At 43.3% G+C, this 19,981-nt stretch overlaps 1 protein-coding gene across 1 annotated transcript in view; it reads right to left on the reverse strand.

The window, feature by feature from the left end:
• The window catches only part of IL31RA (interleukin 31 receptor A), a 35,194-nt gene extending 25,016 nt beyond the window's left edge, over window positions 1-10,178 (reverse strand). Inside the window, exons 1-3 of the mRNA XM_020805541.3 lie at window positions 10,048-10,178; window positions 2,810-2,898; window positions 148-283 (exon numbers count right to left, since the gene is read on the reverse strand). Of these exons, the coding sequence (XP_020661200.3) occupies window positions 148-283; window positions 2,810-2,879 (206 nt within the window). The 5' untranslated portion in view covers window positions 2,880-2,898; window positions 10,048-10,178. The remainder of the gene's footprint in view (window positions 1-147; window positions 284-2,809; window positions 2,899-10,047) is intronic.
• Between the last annotated feature and the right edge of the window lie 9,803 nt (window positions 10,179-19,981).

Genomic DNA, 19,981 nt, shown 5'->3' on the forward strand with positions numbered 1-19,981 from the left:
TAGACTATGTTATATAGAAATAAATATTTTGGAAAGGCCTTGAGAGGGTTGTGTATGGGCTACTCCAGTCTAGAAAATGCAGACTTGCAATGAAGTCATATATTAACCAGCACTTTATTTAATATTAACCAGCCACTTAAGACTTACGGTTTCCTGATACAAGTATAGTCTGCATCCAAGTTTGTTTCTTTTGAAGGAGTCCAGTTGCAAATAAGAGTATTTGGCGACTGCGGTAATTGATAGTGAAAAATGCAAGACACATTTCCAGGATTCTGTAATACACCTACAATCAGGAGTAATAAGACAGCAGATATTTCATGCATTTGTTTGGACAGTTTTACATTTTATAAAGACAAATGTATCTTCCTACTCATCCATCACTCCTACTGCCCCCCATAACTCCACCCGGGACAAATGTGGCCTGCTTTTCTTCTAAGAAGTAAGGGCTTTTGACTGAGACTGTTTTGAAAAATTCAAAATTGACCAATTTTCTATCACAGGAAATGAAGAACATATGGAGATGTGCAGCACCACCTCTGCTTTACTTTAAAAATAAAAAAATAGTGACATCAGAGAAACTGAAAGCAAGACTGCAAATACCATACCTGTAAAAGACAAAACAAACCAAGGAGACTTTATTATAAATAAGTATACATACATATTAAAATGAGGTCTAACCAGTGCTGAATAGTGGGGAACTAGTACCTGGCAGTATTTGGAGACTATATTTCTGTTAATGCAGCCTAAAATCGTATTTGCCTTTTTTGCAGCCACATCACACTGTTGGCTCATATTCAGATTGTGATCTACAACTTGTACTCCAAGATCCTTTTTGCTTGCAATACTGCTGAGTGAGGTATCATCCATCTTGTAACTGTGTTCTGTTTCTTTTCCTAGATGCAGTACTTTGCATTTGTCCCTGTTAAATTTCATTCTGTTGTTTTCAGCCCAGTGCTCAAACCTATGTAGATCATTTTGAATGTTGTTTCTGTCTTCCAGGGTATTTGTGTCATCCACAAATTTGACAAGCATTCCCTGCACCCCCTCATCCAGGTCATTAATAAAAATGTTGAACAGCACTGAACCCAGGACTGAGCCCTAGGGTATCCCATTTGTCACCTCTCCCAGTTAGAGAAGGAGCCATAAATCATTACCCTCTGAGTACGATTCTGTAGTCAACTTTGAATCCACCTGACACTTGATGTAACCAGCCCATATCTAGTTAGCTTGACAATAAGAATATCATGAGGCATCTTGTCAAAAGCTTTGCTAAAGTCAAGATATACTATGTCTACAGCATTCCCTCTACCAGAGAGGTTACCCAATCAAAAAATGAGATAAACTTAGTCTGGCAGGATTTGTTCTTGGAAAATCTGTGTTGGATTCTAGCTATTATTGCATTGCTTTCTAAATGCTTGCACAATTACCGCTTAATAATCTGTTCCAGAATTTTCCCTGGAATTGATGTCAGGCTGACTGGTCTGTAGTTCCCAGGTTCCTCCTTTTTGCCCTTTTTGAAGACAGGGAAAACATTAGCTAGCCCTTTTCCAATCATCTGACACTTCACCCATTTCTCATGATCTCAAGAAAATAATGTACAAAGGTTCTGAGAACAATTTAGCCAGCTCCTCCAATACTCTTGGACGCAGTTCATTTAGCCCTGGAGATTTGAACTCATTCAAGGTAGACAAGGTCTAGAGGGGCGGGGTAAAAATCAAATAAACAAATAAACAAATAAACAAACAAATAAACAAATAAATAAATAAATAAATAAAGGTAGTGATGTATTCCTTGACTGTTTGTCAATCTCCAGCTGCAATCTTGTCTCCTCCACCTGCACTTTCTAGGTAAAGACAACTCAGAAGCCATTCTCTTCTCCTGGGGCCATCCTCGGACTGTGCAGCTTGCCCAAGACTAGCTCGTCTCTCTAGAGGCAAAGCGGGGAGTTGACCTCCCAACTGCTGGTTCTGCAGCCACATACTTAACTCTCTGAGCTATCCACAAGTTACTAAATGAATCACATTTGGATTCATATGCACATTGTTGTTTTATAGAGATTTTGTCAATTTCACTGCAACTATGGCACGCTAGCTAAGCAGCTCAGTGAGACGGTTAGCTAGCTGCAGAAATAGAGCCTGGAAGTCTGTTTTCTCACTGTGCCTTCCAGGAGAAAAGTCAGCCTGTGTAGCCTTGGACAAGCTGCACGGTCCCAGAGTGCTCCTAAAATAAGAGAATAGGAAACAGTTTCTGAATAGTGTTGCTGTTGTTATTATTACAGCACGCAGGGAAGGTAGGTTCAAATCTTTACTGCCCTTCCATGGTTCTCATAAAAATCAAACTCCTAATTCCCACACATTATTAGCTCCTGGACACAAATATCCCTTGCCAAAAATCTTCTGAATGCATTTCTAGGATTCATCCAAGTAAAGTAAGAAAACTATAAATTTTATTTATTTTATTTATTTATTTTATTTATATCCCGCCTATCTGGTCGGTTAAGACCACTCTAGGCGGCTTCCAGCATAAAATACACAATAAATATATATATATAAACGGTTTTTGCATCATAGAACACATTTCAACAAGACAGGGGCAAGCAATGGGGGGAGGAGGAAAGAAAAAGCTGATTATATATCGTGTAGCCTCTATCAACACCAGGGAGATAAAAAGCAAATTTGTTTCCTGCTAATCCTAGCAATATATACGTCAAGATAAATATAATTTGATTTCCTACACAATTTTCTTCCAAGATGTTTGCTTTAGACTAAAATTCAAGAACAGAAAGAGGAATACAAAAAGTTCAACTTACCTGCCAAACAGAATCTATTAACCAATGCCATGAAACACAGCAAAGTATAAATTGTTTTATTGTGAATCATTTTACCAATTCAGGAACAGCTGTAAAAAAAAAAAAGCCAGAACAATATTTAAAATGCATTATTAAATGATTTAGTGTACATGTATATTTGTTGAGTATAATGAAGTATTACAATTTATCATATAAATCTAATAATTTCATGTATCAATGTTTTTAGCTAAACTTTCAAAGGGGGATTCAATAGACAATATTGTAAATCAGTCTCACTAGACATAATAATTTTCCTACTGCTTTTATATATGTTCATGGGTGGGGTCGAAAAATATCTTCTAGTACTACCTATTAGCTCATTCATCTTTTGAAAATACAGCTGGACCAACATTAAAATGTCCCCCTCTTGGGTTTGAACACTTCAGGAAAACTTTGAAATTTCAAGGACAATAAAGTTACAGGGAACATTATTTATTTAGGTTGTTCATAGCCCATTTCTCAGCAGTACTACATTGAAAACGTGCAGACACTGTTCTTTTTCCCTGAGATCCCGGGTCAGTTCTTCCATGCAGTCTGGAAAACAGAGACCTAACTAATCCAGAACATCTAAGACCTACCAGTGGAACTAAGTTCCGTTGCTGTGGAATCACAATTTCTGACAATTATGGTGGCCTTCCCTGTCCTATTGCTAGATGCCTCCTCCTACCTGTGCAGAGAAAATGCGCAAAAGATCGAGGGATCTCCAGGATTTGGGCTTCCTGAAAGAGCATGCCACAAATTCTGTTATGCAGCTCCATCAACTGAACATAAGTGACATCATTAACGCTGGCAGACTGCCACTGATAAAAGATTTTCTTTTTCAATGTCAAGGTACGCTTGGCCCTCACACCACACAATGAGATGAAGTTATATCTATCACAAAATCGAAAACTGAAGGCTTTAATCAGTGGATTAAATCCACTTAGATGGATCCAATTAGATGTTACAAGAAACAGGCATTCCTGAAAGGCAACCCATTCCCCTTCCATGATATGATTTCCTGGTGTATGTGGGTTTTTTTCCCCAATTAAGAAGTGGATTGTAGTGCAGACTGGGCTCTCCTCACCTTCCAGAATCATATAAAGTATGCTGTGCAGGTATTTCACTATGGGACTGAAGAGACAACATTGTATTTGTTGAACTTTCTTGTGGGTATGTCTTCCATAAGAGGTAATTTCGAAAATCTTAATCTCTAGCCTTCTCAGAGGCAGCAAAGTTCTTCCACGCAGGAGGGCTAAGCAGCAGAATATCCTTAAAATCTTGTACCCTTCAAAGAAGCTACACCTTTCATCTCATTAAGTATGCAAAGGTTATTCAAGCTGTCCTGAAACCACAAGATTCAAAGGCAGGATCTGCTGACACTGAAACCAACCACAATAACAAAGGCTACCAGGTAGTTATTATACTAATTTCATGTATTATAAATTGCCTTGGAGTTAGACTGAAATGTACACAAAGTATATTAAAGAAATAGATCATTCCCTGTCTCGTAACTGACATATCTTCCTCTGGTGGGACCCTCCACAGCTGGCACATAGGCCCCCCTGGGAGAACTGCATCCCTTCTTGGTTTTGACTAGTGACATTTGTCATTATTCTCATCCATAGAGGAGGACTCCTCAATGCGCTCTTAGTGGACAACTTTGATCTTGCACGAAGAAGGGGGGGCTGCGTCTGGCGGACCTCCTTTGTCGACTGCTCTGCAGCTTCTGTAACAATGGCCTCCTCACAGGCTGCCTTGAAGTCCAGATTCCTCCTCACAAAGAGTCATCTCTGGAACTTCTCATCCCAAAGGCCACACAACAATCAATCACAGAGGGCTTCCTCGAGGTTGGAAAACTCACATAACCACGCTGCCTTTCTCAGTGCCATGACAAATACAGCAATTATTTCCCTCAGAGCCTGGTCCCGTTTATATTTATTTAATTTATTTAACTTATATGCTGCCCACTCTACCCAAAGGTCTCTGGGCGGCTTACAACAGTTAAAATTCAATTAAAATTCAATTTAAAAATAAAATGATTAAAATACAATAAAAATTGCCATTGGGACCCACAGTTGATGTTATTTCAATTAAAAGTCTTCTGGAACAGGAAGGTTTTGACCTGGCGCCGAAATGTCATCAAAGTTAGCGCCAGACGAATTTCAGTTGGAAGGGCATTCCATAGTTTGGGGGCAGCTGCCAAAAAGGCCCTTTGTCTACAAGCCATCCCGCTTATCTCCTTGAGGGATGGCTCTTTCAAAATGGCCCCCTGGTTAGATCTTAACTGCTGGGTAGGCTCATATGGAAGGAGGCGGTCCTTCAGGTATCCAGGGCCCAAGCCGTTTAGGGCTTTATATGTCAAAATAAGCACTTTGAATTGGGCCTGGGTAGCAACTGGTAGCCAAAGTAATTTAATCAGAATCGGCTTGATGTGTTCTCTAGCGGCCCTACCACTCACCAGCCGCGCAGCTCGATTCTGGACCAGTTGCAATCGCCGGACCATCTTCAAAGGCAGTCCTACATAGAGCGCACTGCAATAATCTATACAAGATGTTACCAGTGCATGTATAACTGTCATGAGACTCCGCTCGTCTAGGTAGGGCTGTAGCTGGTACAATTTCCGCAGCTGAAGGAAGGCACCCCTGGCCACTGAGTCCACCTGGGCTTCCAGAGTTAGACTGGGGTCCAGGAGCACCCCCAGGCTGCTGACCTTGTCCCTTAGGGGGAGTGTAACCCCATTCAGGGCAGGGAAATGGCCCTCCAACCTGTCCAGCGAAGCACCCATTAATAGCACTTCCATCTTGTCTGGATTGAGTTTCAATTTATTAACCCTCATCCAGTCCATTATCAGGTCCAGACACGAGTTCAGCACAGAAACCGCCTCACCTGGATTGGTGGAAAACGAGAGGTAGAGCTGAGTGTCATCAGCATATTGCTGACTCCTCAGCCCAAACCTCCTGATGACCTCTCCCAGCGGTTTCATGTAGATGTTAAACAGCATGGGGACAGTATCGAGCCCTGAGGAAGCCCATGACATAAATGCCATGGGGCAGAGCAACTGTCCCCCAGCACCACCCTCTGGACATGGTCAGCCAGGAAGGAGTGGAACCACCATAAGGCAGTGCCCCCAGCTCCCAACCCAGCCAGCCTATCCAGAAGGACACCCTGGTCGATGATGTTGAAAGCCGCTGAAAGGTCCAGGAGTATCAACAGGGTCACACTCCTCCTGTCTCTCTCCAGGCAAAGGTCATCATACAGGGTGACCAAGGCAATCTCCGTACCAAAACCCGGCCTGAAACCCGATTGAAATGGATCCAGAAAATTCGTTTCATCCAGCAGCGCCTGGAGTTGCCGACCACAACCCGCTCCAATACTTTGCCCAAATAAGGGAGGTTCGCCACTGATCGGTAGTTAACCACCAGCCTCGGGTCCAGGTTAGGCTTTTTTAGGAGTGGTCGAATTACCACCTCTTTCAAGGTGGTAGGGACCACTCCCTCTCTCAAAGATGCATTCACGGCCTCCTGAACCCAAGTGTGAACCCCCCTGGCAGATCTTCCAATTAGCCAAGATCGGCAAGGGTCAAGTGGAGTGGTGGTAGAACGGACAGATCCAAGCACCCTGTCCACATCCTCAGGTCTCAACAACTGAAACTCATCCATTAATATTTGACCTAAGCATAGCACACTGGACACATCTTCTGATTCTGCAGTAACAGTGGAGTCCAGCCCACTGCGAATCTGAGCAATTTCCCCCTCAAAATGAATAGCAAACTCATCACAGCGAGCTGATGAGCAGTCCTGGACCTCCACCGGATTTCCCGGTTGAAGAAGATCCCGGACCACCCGAAACAGCTCTGCTGGACAACATTCTGAGAAAGCAATACGGCTGGAGAAATATTGCTGTTTCACCAGCCGTATTGCCATGAAGTAGGCCCAATAATGGGCTCTAAGTCGTGTTTGATCGGACTTCCTCCACCAGCGCTCCAGCTGTCTCCCCTCTCGCTTCATCGCCCGCAGTTCAGAAGTATACCAAGGAGCTGTCTGGGCTTGGCAAGCAGGGAGAGGGCACTTAGGCGCAATCGTGTCAACCACCCGAGTCATCTCCCTATTCCATAGGGTGACCTGAGCTTCGACAGGAGCACCGACCATATCAGACGGATAATCCCCCAGAGCATTCAGGAAACCATCCGGATCCATTAATCTCGGGGGGGGGGGTCATCTTAATAGATCCCCCACCCTTGCAGAGGGAAGCAGCAGCTAATAGACTAAACTTGACCAGGAAGTGGTCTGACCATGACAATGGGGTCACAACCAGCCCCTCCACATCCAGACCACCACCTTCCAGTCCTGTTGAGAAAACCATGTCCAAGGTGTGGCCCCTCTCATGACACATTGAGACAGCCCTATGGTTGTCATGGCAGCCATGAAGTCCTGAGCCGCCCCAGTCAAGGCAGCCTCGGCATGGATGGTGAGGTCCCCCAGCACCAACAGCCTGGGAGTCCTCAACACCAGGTCCGAGCCTATCTCCTTCAGCTCAGGTAGGGAGACTGTTGGTACGCAGCAGGGTGGGCGGTACACCAACAGAATCCCTAATCTGTCTCGCTAGCCCAACACACAATACAGGCCCTCTAGACCTCCTCTCAAAGAGATAGGAAGTCTGGTCAAGGAGATAGAACTCCTATAGACTATAGCAACTCCCCCTCCCCAACCCTCCGAGCGACATTGGTGCTGGACCGAGTACCCAGGCGGACACAGCTGGGAGAGGGGGACACCACCCTCCTCTCCCACCCAGGTCTCAGTAATGCATGCCAGGTCAGAACCCTCATCCAGAATTACATCATGGATGAGGGCAGTCTTATTTTGTACTGACCTGGCATTCATCAACAGCACCGTGTGGCTCGAGGGTTTGCTGATATGGTCACCTGATACCATCTGGTTGGGGGTAGGACTAGAAGAGGGGATAGATGTAAGGTATCTAACCTCTCTTCTCCTATGTGGGCATGTTCTACCCCCACCACCATTCCTTCCCCTATCCAGCACCAGCTCAATGGCTGCCCCCTCCAATGCTCTCCCCCTTCCTGTTCCATCAGGTCCACTGTGGATCTCTATGCAATCCGATGGCAATTAATAATAATAACAGTTAAAAACAAACAAACAGAAACAAACACACACACTTCTAATGCCCTTCTCCCCTCCAAGCCAGGTGGCCGGTGTCAAGGATGGAGTGGGGCAGCCAGAGGCAGCAGCAGGGGCCTAGTCCTGCAGGCCAAGGGAGTACAGGCCAAAAATTTCCCCAGGACACTGTCTCTCACCTAGTGCCTGCGGGACGGCAGATATCATAGGCAACTCCCCCGAAGGCAGGAATGCTGGTCCAGCAGGGCCCTGGCACAGCTTCTGGCTTTTACAGCCTCCCTCCCCTCCAAGCCAGGCAGCTGGTGTTGAAGAAGGGGTAGGGCAGGCCGAAGCAGCAGCAGGGGCCCAATCTGCTTTTTAAAAACTGTTCTGGGTGTTTTTGCAGCATTATTTTGGGCTCGGGGGGTTATATTTCTGTGCCATGATGGGTCTTGATGGGTTTGTTTGTTTGTTGGGTTTTTTCTTCCCCATTTCTGATGGCTCTTGGGGGTTTGGTTTCTTTTGGGTTTTTCCCCCATTTCCAATGGGTCTTGGGGGGTTTGCTTGCTTTTTGGAGTTTTTTCCCCACCATTTCTGATGGGTCTTGGGGGTTTGTTTGTTTGTTGGTGCTTTGCTCTTTCCCCATTTCTGATCTGTCTTGCATGCTTCACTTGCTTTTTGGTTGCTTGTTTCCCCATTTCCATCTGTCTTGCATGCTCTGCTTGCTTTTCTCCCCCCCCCTTTTCAGCTGGAAGGTATTAATCACATTTCCAATGGGTCTTGCAGTGATTTTATTTTATTTTATTTTGGTGATTTTTTTTCCTTCAGCCGGAACGGATTAATTCTATTTCAATGTATTTCAATAAGAAATGGTGCTTCAACTTACAACCATCTTCCAGAATGGATTAAGGTCATAAGTCGAGGCACCACTTACCCCAAACACACATACCCCATATTCAATCACTCAGTAACCACAGTCAACAGTTGAAAAACTCCCTTGGTCCATTGCTCCTAGTCTGCAGGAGTAATTGACCAGTTAGTTCAGCAAGCACAGTCAATTTCAGTACAGCTGCAAGCAACCTATTCAACAAAGGATCTTCACCTGAAGCTCCCATTACATTACAACTATAGTCTTTCCAGTTACTACATATGATTGTAAAAAAACAAACAAACCCAAAACAGTTAATTCACAATATAGTGTTGGAGGTGAGCTCAGTGAAAGAGAAATTAGTCTTTCCAAAAAGACAAATAAGTGCATTCAAACCAAGCCTGAACTCTCTCCGCAAATAAGAATGACTAAATGGAGGCTATCACACTTCGGGTACATCATGAGAAGACAAAAGCCATTGGAAAAGACAATAACGCTGAGAAACACTGAAGATATTGGTGAAAGCGGAAAACTGAACCTGAGAGGGATTGACATAATAAAGTCTTCAGTCTGCGAGACCTATCCTTAGTGATCCTAGGGCATTTTGGAGATCACTAACTAATAGGACCATCATAACCTGGAAGCAAATGGATGGCACATAGCAACATCAGCTTATTTTCTAAAAAAAACACTGTAATAACTGCCTCTAAAATCAGAAGGGATGGGGTATTTGAGGGGGAGAGACAGATGAAGCCATCTTCCCTGACCATTAAAAAAAAAACTCCCCAGGAAGCCTGGCTCCAATCTACTGCTGGATAAGCATGAATGCATGTATGAGAACCCAAATACTATCCGCCACAGCATGGTTTCATATCCTTATTTTGCGAGTCCACAGACCAGAAGGGGCCACAAGTGACTGTTCTGGCAACTTTGAAATAGTTAATAAAAAGGAAACGCCGAAAATTGCCCGAACAACCCGCCCTGAAGCATCCCCAAGAAACCAATAGCAGCGGCGGGGGGGGGGGTTAGGGGGAGAAGGAAGAGAAAGAGAAGCCCAACCAATTAGCAGGAAATGAGCAACAACTTCTGAAGAAAACTCTCTCGTGAAACAAGGAGGTTCTCTCCAGGCGGCCGGGAATGGCAGAAACTCGGGAGGTGGGCAGAAAACGAGGCGAGGGCATCGCCTTCGGAGCTGCTAAGAAGGCAGGCCGAGCTCTCTCGCGGGTGGAAGCGCTTACCTCCGGCGGAGAAGCCGCCCGCTCAGGATCCCGGGCGAAGAAGCGAGGAGCCCGCCGCGCCGCCCGGTCGGTCGGTTTGACGAAGCCGCTGCCTCCAAGCCTCCTTCCCTCCCTCCTTCCCCCTCCCCCGGGGCCGCCCACAGACTTCCTCTCCGTGGCACTCGCTGCCTTCCGAGGAAATGGCGTGTGCGGGCAGAGCCCCGTGGAATTCCCATCTTTCGGGGGACATGTGTCGAAATCTCAGTGGCTAAGAAGGAAAGGGACGTGCGACCCAAAGAGAGTCCTGAGCGCCCTGGTGTAGGGATAGATTTGGGACTGCAGGTGTTCATCCTGACAGTCTCCACGGCAGCCCCCCCCCACACACACAGACAGAGTAGAGCCCAACACTAGAGGCAGCTGGCAGCATCTAGATCAACAGATGAGGAGCAGGGTTTTGGTAAAGCTGGTAACTCTTAAATTACTATTAAAAGTAATTTAAGAGTCATCAGCTTTATAAAAGACCTGCTCTTCATCTGTTGACATAGATGGAGCCAGCTGCCTCCATCTCTGGGCTCTGCCCAATTTAATTTAATGTCAATTAATAATAATGTTAATAATAAATAATAGTAATTAAATTAATAATTGTAATTAAATTACTATTTAAAGCTGAATTACCCTCAAAATCTTTTGCGTTATAACAAGGATAGCTTACAACACTATACTAGACTTTGGTTTTAGAAGAAATAACAGCTATGTGAGGATTCAACTAAGAAGTGGACATGGGAAGGGATGAATGAATGATCATCTCTTACACCACAGTCCCGATTCATATTCTTCTAGAAGAACAGAGGCGTTCCAGTTAGGAAAATCCCAACCTCTATCATATGACATCTTCTTGGATTCTAAAGCTTCAGTCTTAGACTAGCCTATCTAAGAGTAATCCTCATTAAACTCTCAGTGGGACTTATTTCCAAGTAAACATAATGAAAGGACTGTTTCGTCAATTCAAGGTATGTGGGCAGGATAGCTCAGTGGTTTAGGTAGGCTGGGAGTTCGGTTCCCCACAGTGTTCCTCCTGTGAGTAAAGCCAGCCTGTGTGGCCTTGGGCAAGTTGCAGAGTCCCAGGGTGACCCCAGAAGAAGGGAAGGACAAACTACATATCTAGAAAATCCTGAAAAGCTTTTGACTTGACAGGACATGATTATGTATTAGTAGTAGTAGCTGTTTTTCTTCTCAGGTTTTCACCAGGAAAACACTTTCTAATCAAGTGACTCACTTCATTCCTGTGGCAAAAAGAAAGAGAAAAGAGAGGGCTCACTCGAACAAGAATAATCACGTTGCTTTAGTCTATGACCAAGGATTCGCTCAGCGATCTGGGCTCTGGCTATGGAGCCAGAGTTTGGGAGTTTGATTTCCCTCTGCGTCTCTCTGGCAGGAGTCGGACTTGATGATCCATAGGGTCCCTTCCAGCTCTGCAGTTTCAAATCATCATCATCATGATGTGTTTCCTCCTCCTTTGCTATCAGAATAGCTCCAGTGAGTAGCATTTGTCGAAGACAGATTTGGAGGAACCCATGTTTTGCTCTTCATCCCACGGAGTGGTCTCACATTTGACTGCCACCATCTCCAGATTGCAGAGCTGGGAAAGCAAGACAGAGGGGCTACTAGATCTTAATTTTTAGGTCTAGAGGGGTGGGGTATAAATTTAATAAATAAATAAATAAATAAATTTTTCAAAGAGCTTGTGGAGGCTGTGTATTTTTGGCTGGTATTTTTTGTGGGGGGGGGAGGAGGACATACCTCTAATTTACACAGTGAACCACTGCGAACTGCTGTTTTTCCATGCCACTTTTTAACCAGCAAGAAGAGTCATGATGAACTATTTTGGTGGGTTTTGGACGGGGCTGATTTCCTATCATGCTTCATCTCAGAATTCTGTTTCACGCTGTGATAACTTTCATTGCCTGGGTCCTTAGCAGGCACTATCATCCATGCACGTGTAGGCCAAGATCCTCATTCATACAGGTCTGCTAGTTTTTCCAACTTCAACTCCCCCCCCTTAGATCCTGCTATTTCCTGCTCAGTTTAAGTACAATTCTACTCTTTTTGTCTCCCCTCAGTATCATGCCATCCTGATAATATGTTGGCAAAGCAACATGAAAACCACAAACATCTCTGGATACATGCTCGAGACCTGAGTAAGGTTCTGGAAGCATGGCATTATCATAAATTATCACAATCCCACCCACCCCGGCCAGTACTGGCATAAAGGAAGTATGTTAGGTGGCATATAACAGGTACGTAATAAGTTGTGGTAAGAACTGTAAGGGAGACAAATTAACATATGATCTGAAACTGTGTGGTAACAGCCAGCATCTGTTTCCCCTCACTGGGGGTATAGCCTGATTTAACAGAAGCCATATTATTCTGCCACCACCCAAGCATGTGACAGCTGCTTTATGTTACTGTATATGCCAGTAATCCCAGCTTCAAGCAATCCAAAACTCAACAAAATTTAAAGTATATTTTTGCAAAGCACAGAAACTATGTGTGTGACTACAGAGCAGTGGTTCCCAACTTTGGGTCCCCAGAAGTTCTTGAACTAAAACTCCTAGAAATGCTGGCCAATGCAGCTAGTGCTGAAAGTTTCTGGGAGTTGTTGTTGTTGTTAATTATTAATTATGCCGCATTTCTCCCAACAAGGGACCCAAGGTGGCTCACAACATTAAAATTCACACAATTAAAAACACAATAGACAAATTAAACAATATATGATTTAAAATTAAATTAGAAGATTGAAACATGAAAACATGGAAAAGATTAAAATTATCTGCTAAAATGAGGTTCAGGGATTCAGTTGTAATTGTTAAAAGCCTGCCTGAAGAGTCGGGTCTTTAGCTTTTCTCAGAAGGATAAAAGGGACAGGGCCATCCTGATTTCCAGAGGGAGAGTGTTCCATAGCCTGGGGGGCTGCCACCGAGAAGGCCCTCTCCCGTGTCCCCATCAGCAGTGCTTGTGCTGGCAATGCGACCGAGAGGAGGGCCTCCTTTGGTGATCTTAATTGCCAAGAAGGCGCATATAGGTTTTAGTCTAAGAACACCTGGGGATTCAAAGTTGGGAACTACTGCTATAGAGACAGAACAATTATTTGCTTGCCACCGCATGTGCTATAGGTCAGAGAATTAGCATAACTTAAATCAGCAGCCATTTGCTGAAAACTTGTATAAAGCAAGCCTAGATGAGTACAGACCCCATATAGCACTTTGGTCTTCATAGCTTTATTGTGTTAACTTATTTAAGCAGTTCTCTAGACACAATTTATACAAATCAAACAGTGGCCCTTGTTCTAGCAGAGCATCCAACAGGGACAGTACAACTGGGGCTGTGTATTTTAATGCTAAATATGGACTGTAATCTACCAAAACAAAAAAACCAAACCAGAAAACATCCAGAATGCAGGCACAGTTTCCCAGCTTTCATTATTCTTTCCAGGATTTGTTGCTCAGGAAACACTGGACAGTACTGATTATATGGCTGTTTTGCTACAAGAGTTGCAAGATAACATAAACCTTTGGCCGCAAAACATTAACCAGAAAATGCCTGCTTCACTTAATTGAAGTTGCTTATTTTTGTTTTTCCTTTGTCCAGAGAAGTTGCTGAGTAGTTTGTTCCCTTTTTTCCAAAGAAGGGTGCACATCCAAATCTTTAAGCATTTCCCGTAGCAACAAGTAAAAGCATCCAATGAGTATTGCTATCTGGGTATGGGTACACCTTCTTCATAATCAGGTCCTTATCAGCCATCCTGGCATGCTTGCCTGCTTCCCTAACACTGGAGCTTTGCTTTCATCACATTGCAGCTAAATAAATGCTGCTATTTCCTGCTTAATCTGAGTACACTTTTAAATCTGTACTCTTATTCTTTGTCCTTGTTGGATGGACATGCTGTCATGGTTACACGTAAGTAAAATGGTGTGAAAATTACAAGCAACCCTGAACATATGACTAGAGGCCTCGTGGTTTATTGGATACATTTGATTGACTTGTCCCTTCCCTGATGCTACAATTACATGACTAGGGAAAATGGTATCATTATGAATGATCCCAACACCGAAGGCCCCCAACCCCCGGGCAGCGTTAGCATAAAGGAAGTGAGTATGCCACATAGCACACAACATGCAGAAGTGTGAGGAGGCTTTGATGGCCACACGCATGGCGTCCAATGCTGATCCCCTTATCATGGCTCCCTGGGAGTGGCCCACATGATAACAATGTGCAGACCAAAGCAAGGGGGAAGGGAGAAGAGTAGGAAGAGTTAGAGCAGTGTGGAAGAGGCATGTAATAGATTGTTGTAGGAACTACAAGGTAAATACATTATCATACAGTAGGAAGCTGCATGATGACAAATTTGTTTTCCACCCATTGCAAGTAATTTAAAAGTGTTTTTCAGAGAAGGAAGCACAAGAACTGCTTATTTCATGGGAAGCCTCTGAAGATAACTGCATCTCATGGGAATGCTGCAAACCACTTAAAAACAATTTTATTCTTATATAAAAGTATTTGCTGAAGTGCTGTTACGGGATGTGAGATCATAACATCTTAAAGGTAAAGGTTCTCCTTGACATTTAGTCCAGTGGTGTTTGCCTCTAAGGGGCGGTGCTCATCCCCGTTTCCAAGCCATAGAGCCAGCATTTGTCCAAAGACAGTTTCCGTAGTCACGTGGCCAGCGCGACTAGACACGGAATGCCGTTACCTTCCCACCGAAGTGGTACCTATTTATCCACTTGCATTTTTACATGCTTTCGAACTGCTAGGTTGGCAGGAGCTGGGACAAGCGACGGGACCTTACTCTGTTGCGTGGATTCGATCTTACGACTGCTGGTCTTCTGACCTTGCAGCACAGAGGCTTCCGCAGTTTAACCCACAACGCCACCACATCCCTGACCCATAACATTAGCCTAATTTTTAAAATGCACCAGCATTGTATTGTGTTTCTTTACAAAATACAGATGTGAAATAAACAACCAAGCCAGCTTCTTTGTGCTGTTAAATACTGTTGCTTCAATAATTATTTCATTAGTTTTATGATGCTATATACAGGGCAAATTAACCTGAAGAAAATATTTCATAACATTGACTGAGAATGAATAAGGGTTACACTGTAGTACAGTTTTTTGGATGATTAAACATTATTTAATTATACACAAAATATATGGAATTTGAATATTTGCAGGAGCATTGGAAAAAGGGGTTTAAAGACTACCTTTTAATACCAAATATTAATATTGTACCTCAATCTATTCATATCTTCATTTATGATATTTAAATTCTAACTTTTCTTCAAGAAGCTTTTCTTAGTACAGTGTTTATTCTAGTGGAACCATCACCCTATGTGGAAGTACTGTTGTCTGAATTCCCTTTGCAAACACTTTTGTAGCTGAATAGAGATGAGAATCAAAATCCTAAAACCCAATTACATTGAGGGAGTGACTACACTGGCCACTTCCACGCAATTTACATCCAATTGCATACAGATGAATATAAATGAAGGCCTGGTGACTACATGATATAAAATGAATGTGGGAAATCCTGTTGTAGAATTGTTTTTGAGCAGGGAGTCAGGTTTTTGTAGTTGTTCAGCTGCCAGGTGGTTTAAATTTGTTGCAATTGGTTTGACATTATTTTTGTCTGCTTTCTGCCAGTGTGATCAAGTCATCCAAAGCAAAGATTCATCCACAGGGATGTCAGTTCCCCTCAACTGAGTGCACCCTGTCTCCAAGCCATTTCTTTAAAAAAAGGCACCTTATAACAGGGATAGGCTATTGCTACAGCATTTAGCAGACCAATGATTTTAGAAAGCACAGAGAAAGAGAAGGGAAGAGGTAGAAAATGCCAGTCAGGACTTGTTAGCTTCTTGCAGATTCTGCTCTTGGATCTGTGTGTAAACTGAGCTCTCTTCTTTTGCCCCTACTGACTCTTGAAAATCTGGACATATAGTCACACCTTGACTCAGAAAGGGAACAGTCCTCCTCTTTCCTCTTAGTATATCTTGCCTTAATTAGTTCCTGCATTTTTCTCAAACAGGAGATTACTTGAAGACCAAAAAAGTTGATAATGATCCCCTTTTATTTACTTTAATTTTGTATCAACTAGAGCACTGGTTCTTAACCTTGGGTTACTCAGGAGTTTTGGACTGCAACTCCCAGAAGCCTTCACCACCAACTGTGCTGGCTGGGGTTTCTGGGAGTTGCAGTTCAAAAACATCCGAGTAACAAAGGTTAAGAACCACTGAACTAGAGGTTCATGCAAAGCAAAACATATACAGTATATCTTGATTAAGAGAGTAATCGTGAAGTACAGATATTAATACAGGAGGCACAAAACTGCTTCAAGCTCAGAAAGTTAGGATAGGCATTTCCTATTGCACACAGAGGCACACAATTGGTGTATGATAGAAAGTGCCTACCCTGACTTATTATCTTGTGGCAATTTGCCTCTGAGATTTATATCATTGGCATGGTTGTGGGCGTAACTAGTAGGATTTTGGCCGGTACTCCCTTGGTGGAAGAAAAACACCTCACCTTAAATATTTATATACCACACTTTTGTGCAAAAGTAGAAATCCAAAAAATATGGCAAGGAGGAGTAGACAAAACAGTTGCTCAATGTGTTTTGAGTAATAATTGAGGGCCTCCCGGTAGAGTTACCTGAAAGTTCTGGACCAGGCTATCATGTCCTCCATGCCTTTAAATATTTGCATAGAATCACTGGAAGTTATTTTGGAGCAAAGGTACTTGTTGTCATTCTCTTGGTTTATCTATCTTTCACTTGCATGCACAGAGACCAGACTCCTCAGGTGAAGGAAAAGGGCTGAACAGATGCCTGAAATCATTAAGAAGCTACATGAGATCACTACACTGAAGCACCATCTCCCAAAGACGGACCTTCAGGGTATAGGTTTTTGCCTATTCTGAAGGTGTTCTTTCCTGTTCCAGTCAATAGTTGCACTCTCCAAAGGACCAAGAGCATAAGAAGTGGGTACTCTCGGATTCAGCTTTATCGCCATGCAGACTGAGCCAGCCTCTGTGGCAAGGAGTGTTTTCATCAGCTACAGCTTGAACAGAGATCATCTTGGCCAGGCATTCATATTCTGACTAATGTCCAGGGTTGTCAGGTGTAGTATACGGGGGATTGTCCTGAAGACTCCTTAGAAACTTTTGCTAGTTCAAAATATAGTCAGCAAGCTGCTGGCTGAAACTCTTCAGCAGGAACATACAATGCCAGTAGGGAAATGTCAATAGCTTCTAGCCCAGAGATGGTGAGCCTGTGTCATGCGTGCCACAGCTGGCACGCAGAGCCCTCTCTGTGGGCACTTGAGCCATAAGTTGCTGGGTCGCTACTCCCGGCAGCCAAACCTGAGGAGCTGGCTGCAGCCACAGTGCTAGTATCCCGACAGGCAGCGGGCCAAGATCTGGCGCAGTTGGCCCTGGTGATGGCAGCCGGCCAAGCTATAGGTAGTGGCAGGGTTGGTCATGACTGGAGGCGGATCCAGAGTGGGGTCTGGAGGCACCTCCATGGCTGGGATTCCCCCTTCTGCCACCGCTGCCACCCGCCACCTGCTAGGTCGGTTGTGTTTTGTTTTGTTTTTGCAGTTTTGGCACTTGGGCTCAAAAAGGTTTGCCTTCACTGTTCTAACCTGTTTTCAAGCTCAAGCTGTGCTATATTGCTTATCTTTGGAGTTTACATGATTTAAGAACCAGGTCTCCAAATGTATGGGAGGTACCTGAAGGAATGCCTGCTCTTATAGAGAGAATTTAGCTCACATCTTTCATCCACTTACAGGAAACATTCCATGGTGCTCCTGCTATTAGATAAAGTGCACAGGTACAACCTGCTCAAGTTATTGATTTGTGAAATTCCCTCTCCATGAAGACATTGTTACCCTTCACGTTGCTTGCCTTTTGGAGATATGTGGAGTCATTATATGGGGCTTTAAAATATTGTTTATATGCATATTCTTGTTAATGTACTATATTTCTGTGAATTTTATTTTGTTCTGCAGGAAGATTTGTAAATCCTTTTAATAAGCCAAGATTACATCTACAGCATATTATGCACATGCAGCCTACAAATCAATTGATATTTAAGCAGTATTTTCCACTTAGGAAATCTATAATTTGTGAAGTGACTGAGCAGGTGTTGTTTACAACACAATATGGAAAATCCTTGATAGTGTTGCTAAAAATGACTTTTTAAAAAGCTAGTCATTTCCAGTTTAATGGATGAGGAATTGGAGTGATGGTAACCTGCCCAAAGGCTATCTTCTCAAGAGGCAAATTATATACCTATGATATTAGATCCTGAAGCTGAGGCTCCAATACTTTGGCCACCTCATGAGAAGAGAAGACTCCCCGGAAAAGACGCTGATGTTGCGAAAGTGTGAAGGCAAGAGGAAAAGGGGACGACAGAGGATGAGATGGTTGGACAGGGTCATCGAAGCGACCAACATGAATCTGACCAAACTCTGGGAGGCAGTGGAAGACAGGAGGGCTTGCCGTGCTCTGGTCCATGGGATCATGAAGAGTCAGACATGACTTAACGACTAAACAACAACATGACATTAGAGATTTTCGATAACTTGAAGGAACGATATGAATGTTACATTTTTAAGGGTGAGGAGTACAGTGACTTCTTCTAATTTTGTCTGTTTTCACCAGAATCAAGTGGCCCAGATCTAGCATACTGTATTTTCTAGAAAGCTCACATTTTAAAAGATCTCAGGGCTGGACCAAGATTAGTATTGTCATCATGAGTCAATAACAAAAGAAAGGACAAGAAGGAAGTTGCAAAATGTTTCGTCAGCAAGTTACAAGAGATTGGTATATAGCACATTCTGCATAAACAAAGAACCCTACTGCAACATCTTCTGTCTTGAGTCAGGAAAATAGTATCTTATGTGCTCTAGCTGAAGATGTTGCTATTGAAAATCCAGTGTAGAATTAGGTGTAGGTGTTGCACCATCCCTCAGAATGAAGGCTTCTGCAGAAACAGATAGCCACTGCTTGTCCAGAAAACAGTCCTGGGAATAGTCAAACCTCTATCTAGTAGCTGGGCAGCCTGACAAATACCCCAGAACCACCAATAAATATTCATGTTTGAAGATCTGGTGTGTCTCCTTCCCATAATGTAAGACATGGAATTAAAGCCAAAATATTCCAGACAACATTGTGGGGCACCATTTCCTCTCCTTTGCCGAAAGCTGCCTACATAATTCTTCTTGTGACCAGACATGAGGGCAAGGAGAAGGAATGACAACAGGAGGGGTAATTATTCAACTGAAGGCATGAGATCTTGCACCTTAGCCAAAACCTCTCAAAACTGGCAGCATTCTTGGGCGTAGAACAGCAATTCCATGTAAGTAATGAGAACAAAAATTAAGATCAAAGCAGGAAGGGTCACAACTCTGATATAGATCATTAACGATTCAGTGAAAAGATATAATAGAGATATTACCAAAACAGAATCGTTCCCTTCAAGTGAAATCTAAAAGCTACTGGACTGATTCATAGTGGCTGATCCTAACATGGGTTCGTGAACTTTCCAAGAGCTTTTAAACTCTTAACTTCTGTTAAGTTTTAGCAGGCAGGAATGCTGAAAGTTACAGTGTAACGTTAAGAGAGCTTAATTGCTAAATGAAACCTCATTATTCATGAGACAATATTAAGACATTTTAATACCACATTCCATTTTAAATTTAGTAGTTCACAGTATTACAATGCTGGGGCCACATGATAAAGAAAGGCCTGAAGAATGACAACTGAAAAAATAATTAATGCCTTCTTTTGATTATCCTTCATTACAGATAAAATGGAGTAGAGGTGGATGACTTGGAACCCTCCAGAAACTGGATTGCAAATTTTATAATCCCTCCCAGTTGGCTATGTCAGTTAGGGCTGAT

Source organism: Pogona vitticeps, chromosome 2, assembly GCF_051106095.1.
Source record: "Pogona vitticeps strain Pit_001003342236 chromosome 2, PviZW2.1, whole genome shotgun sequence".
NCBI classification, from domain to species: Eukaryota; Metazoa; Chordata; class Lepidosauria; order Squamata; family Agamidae; genus Pogona; species Pogona vitticeps.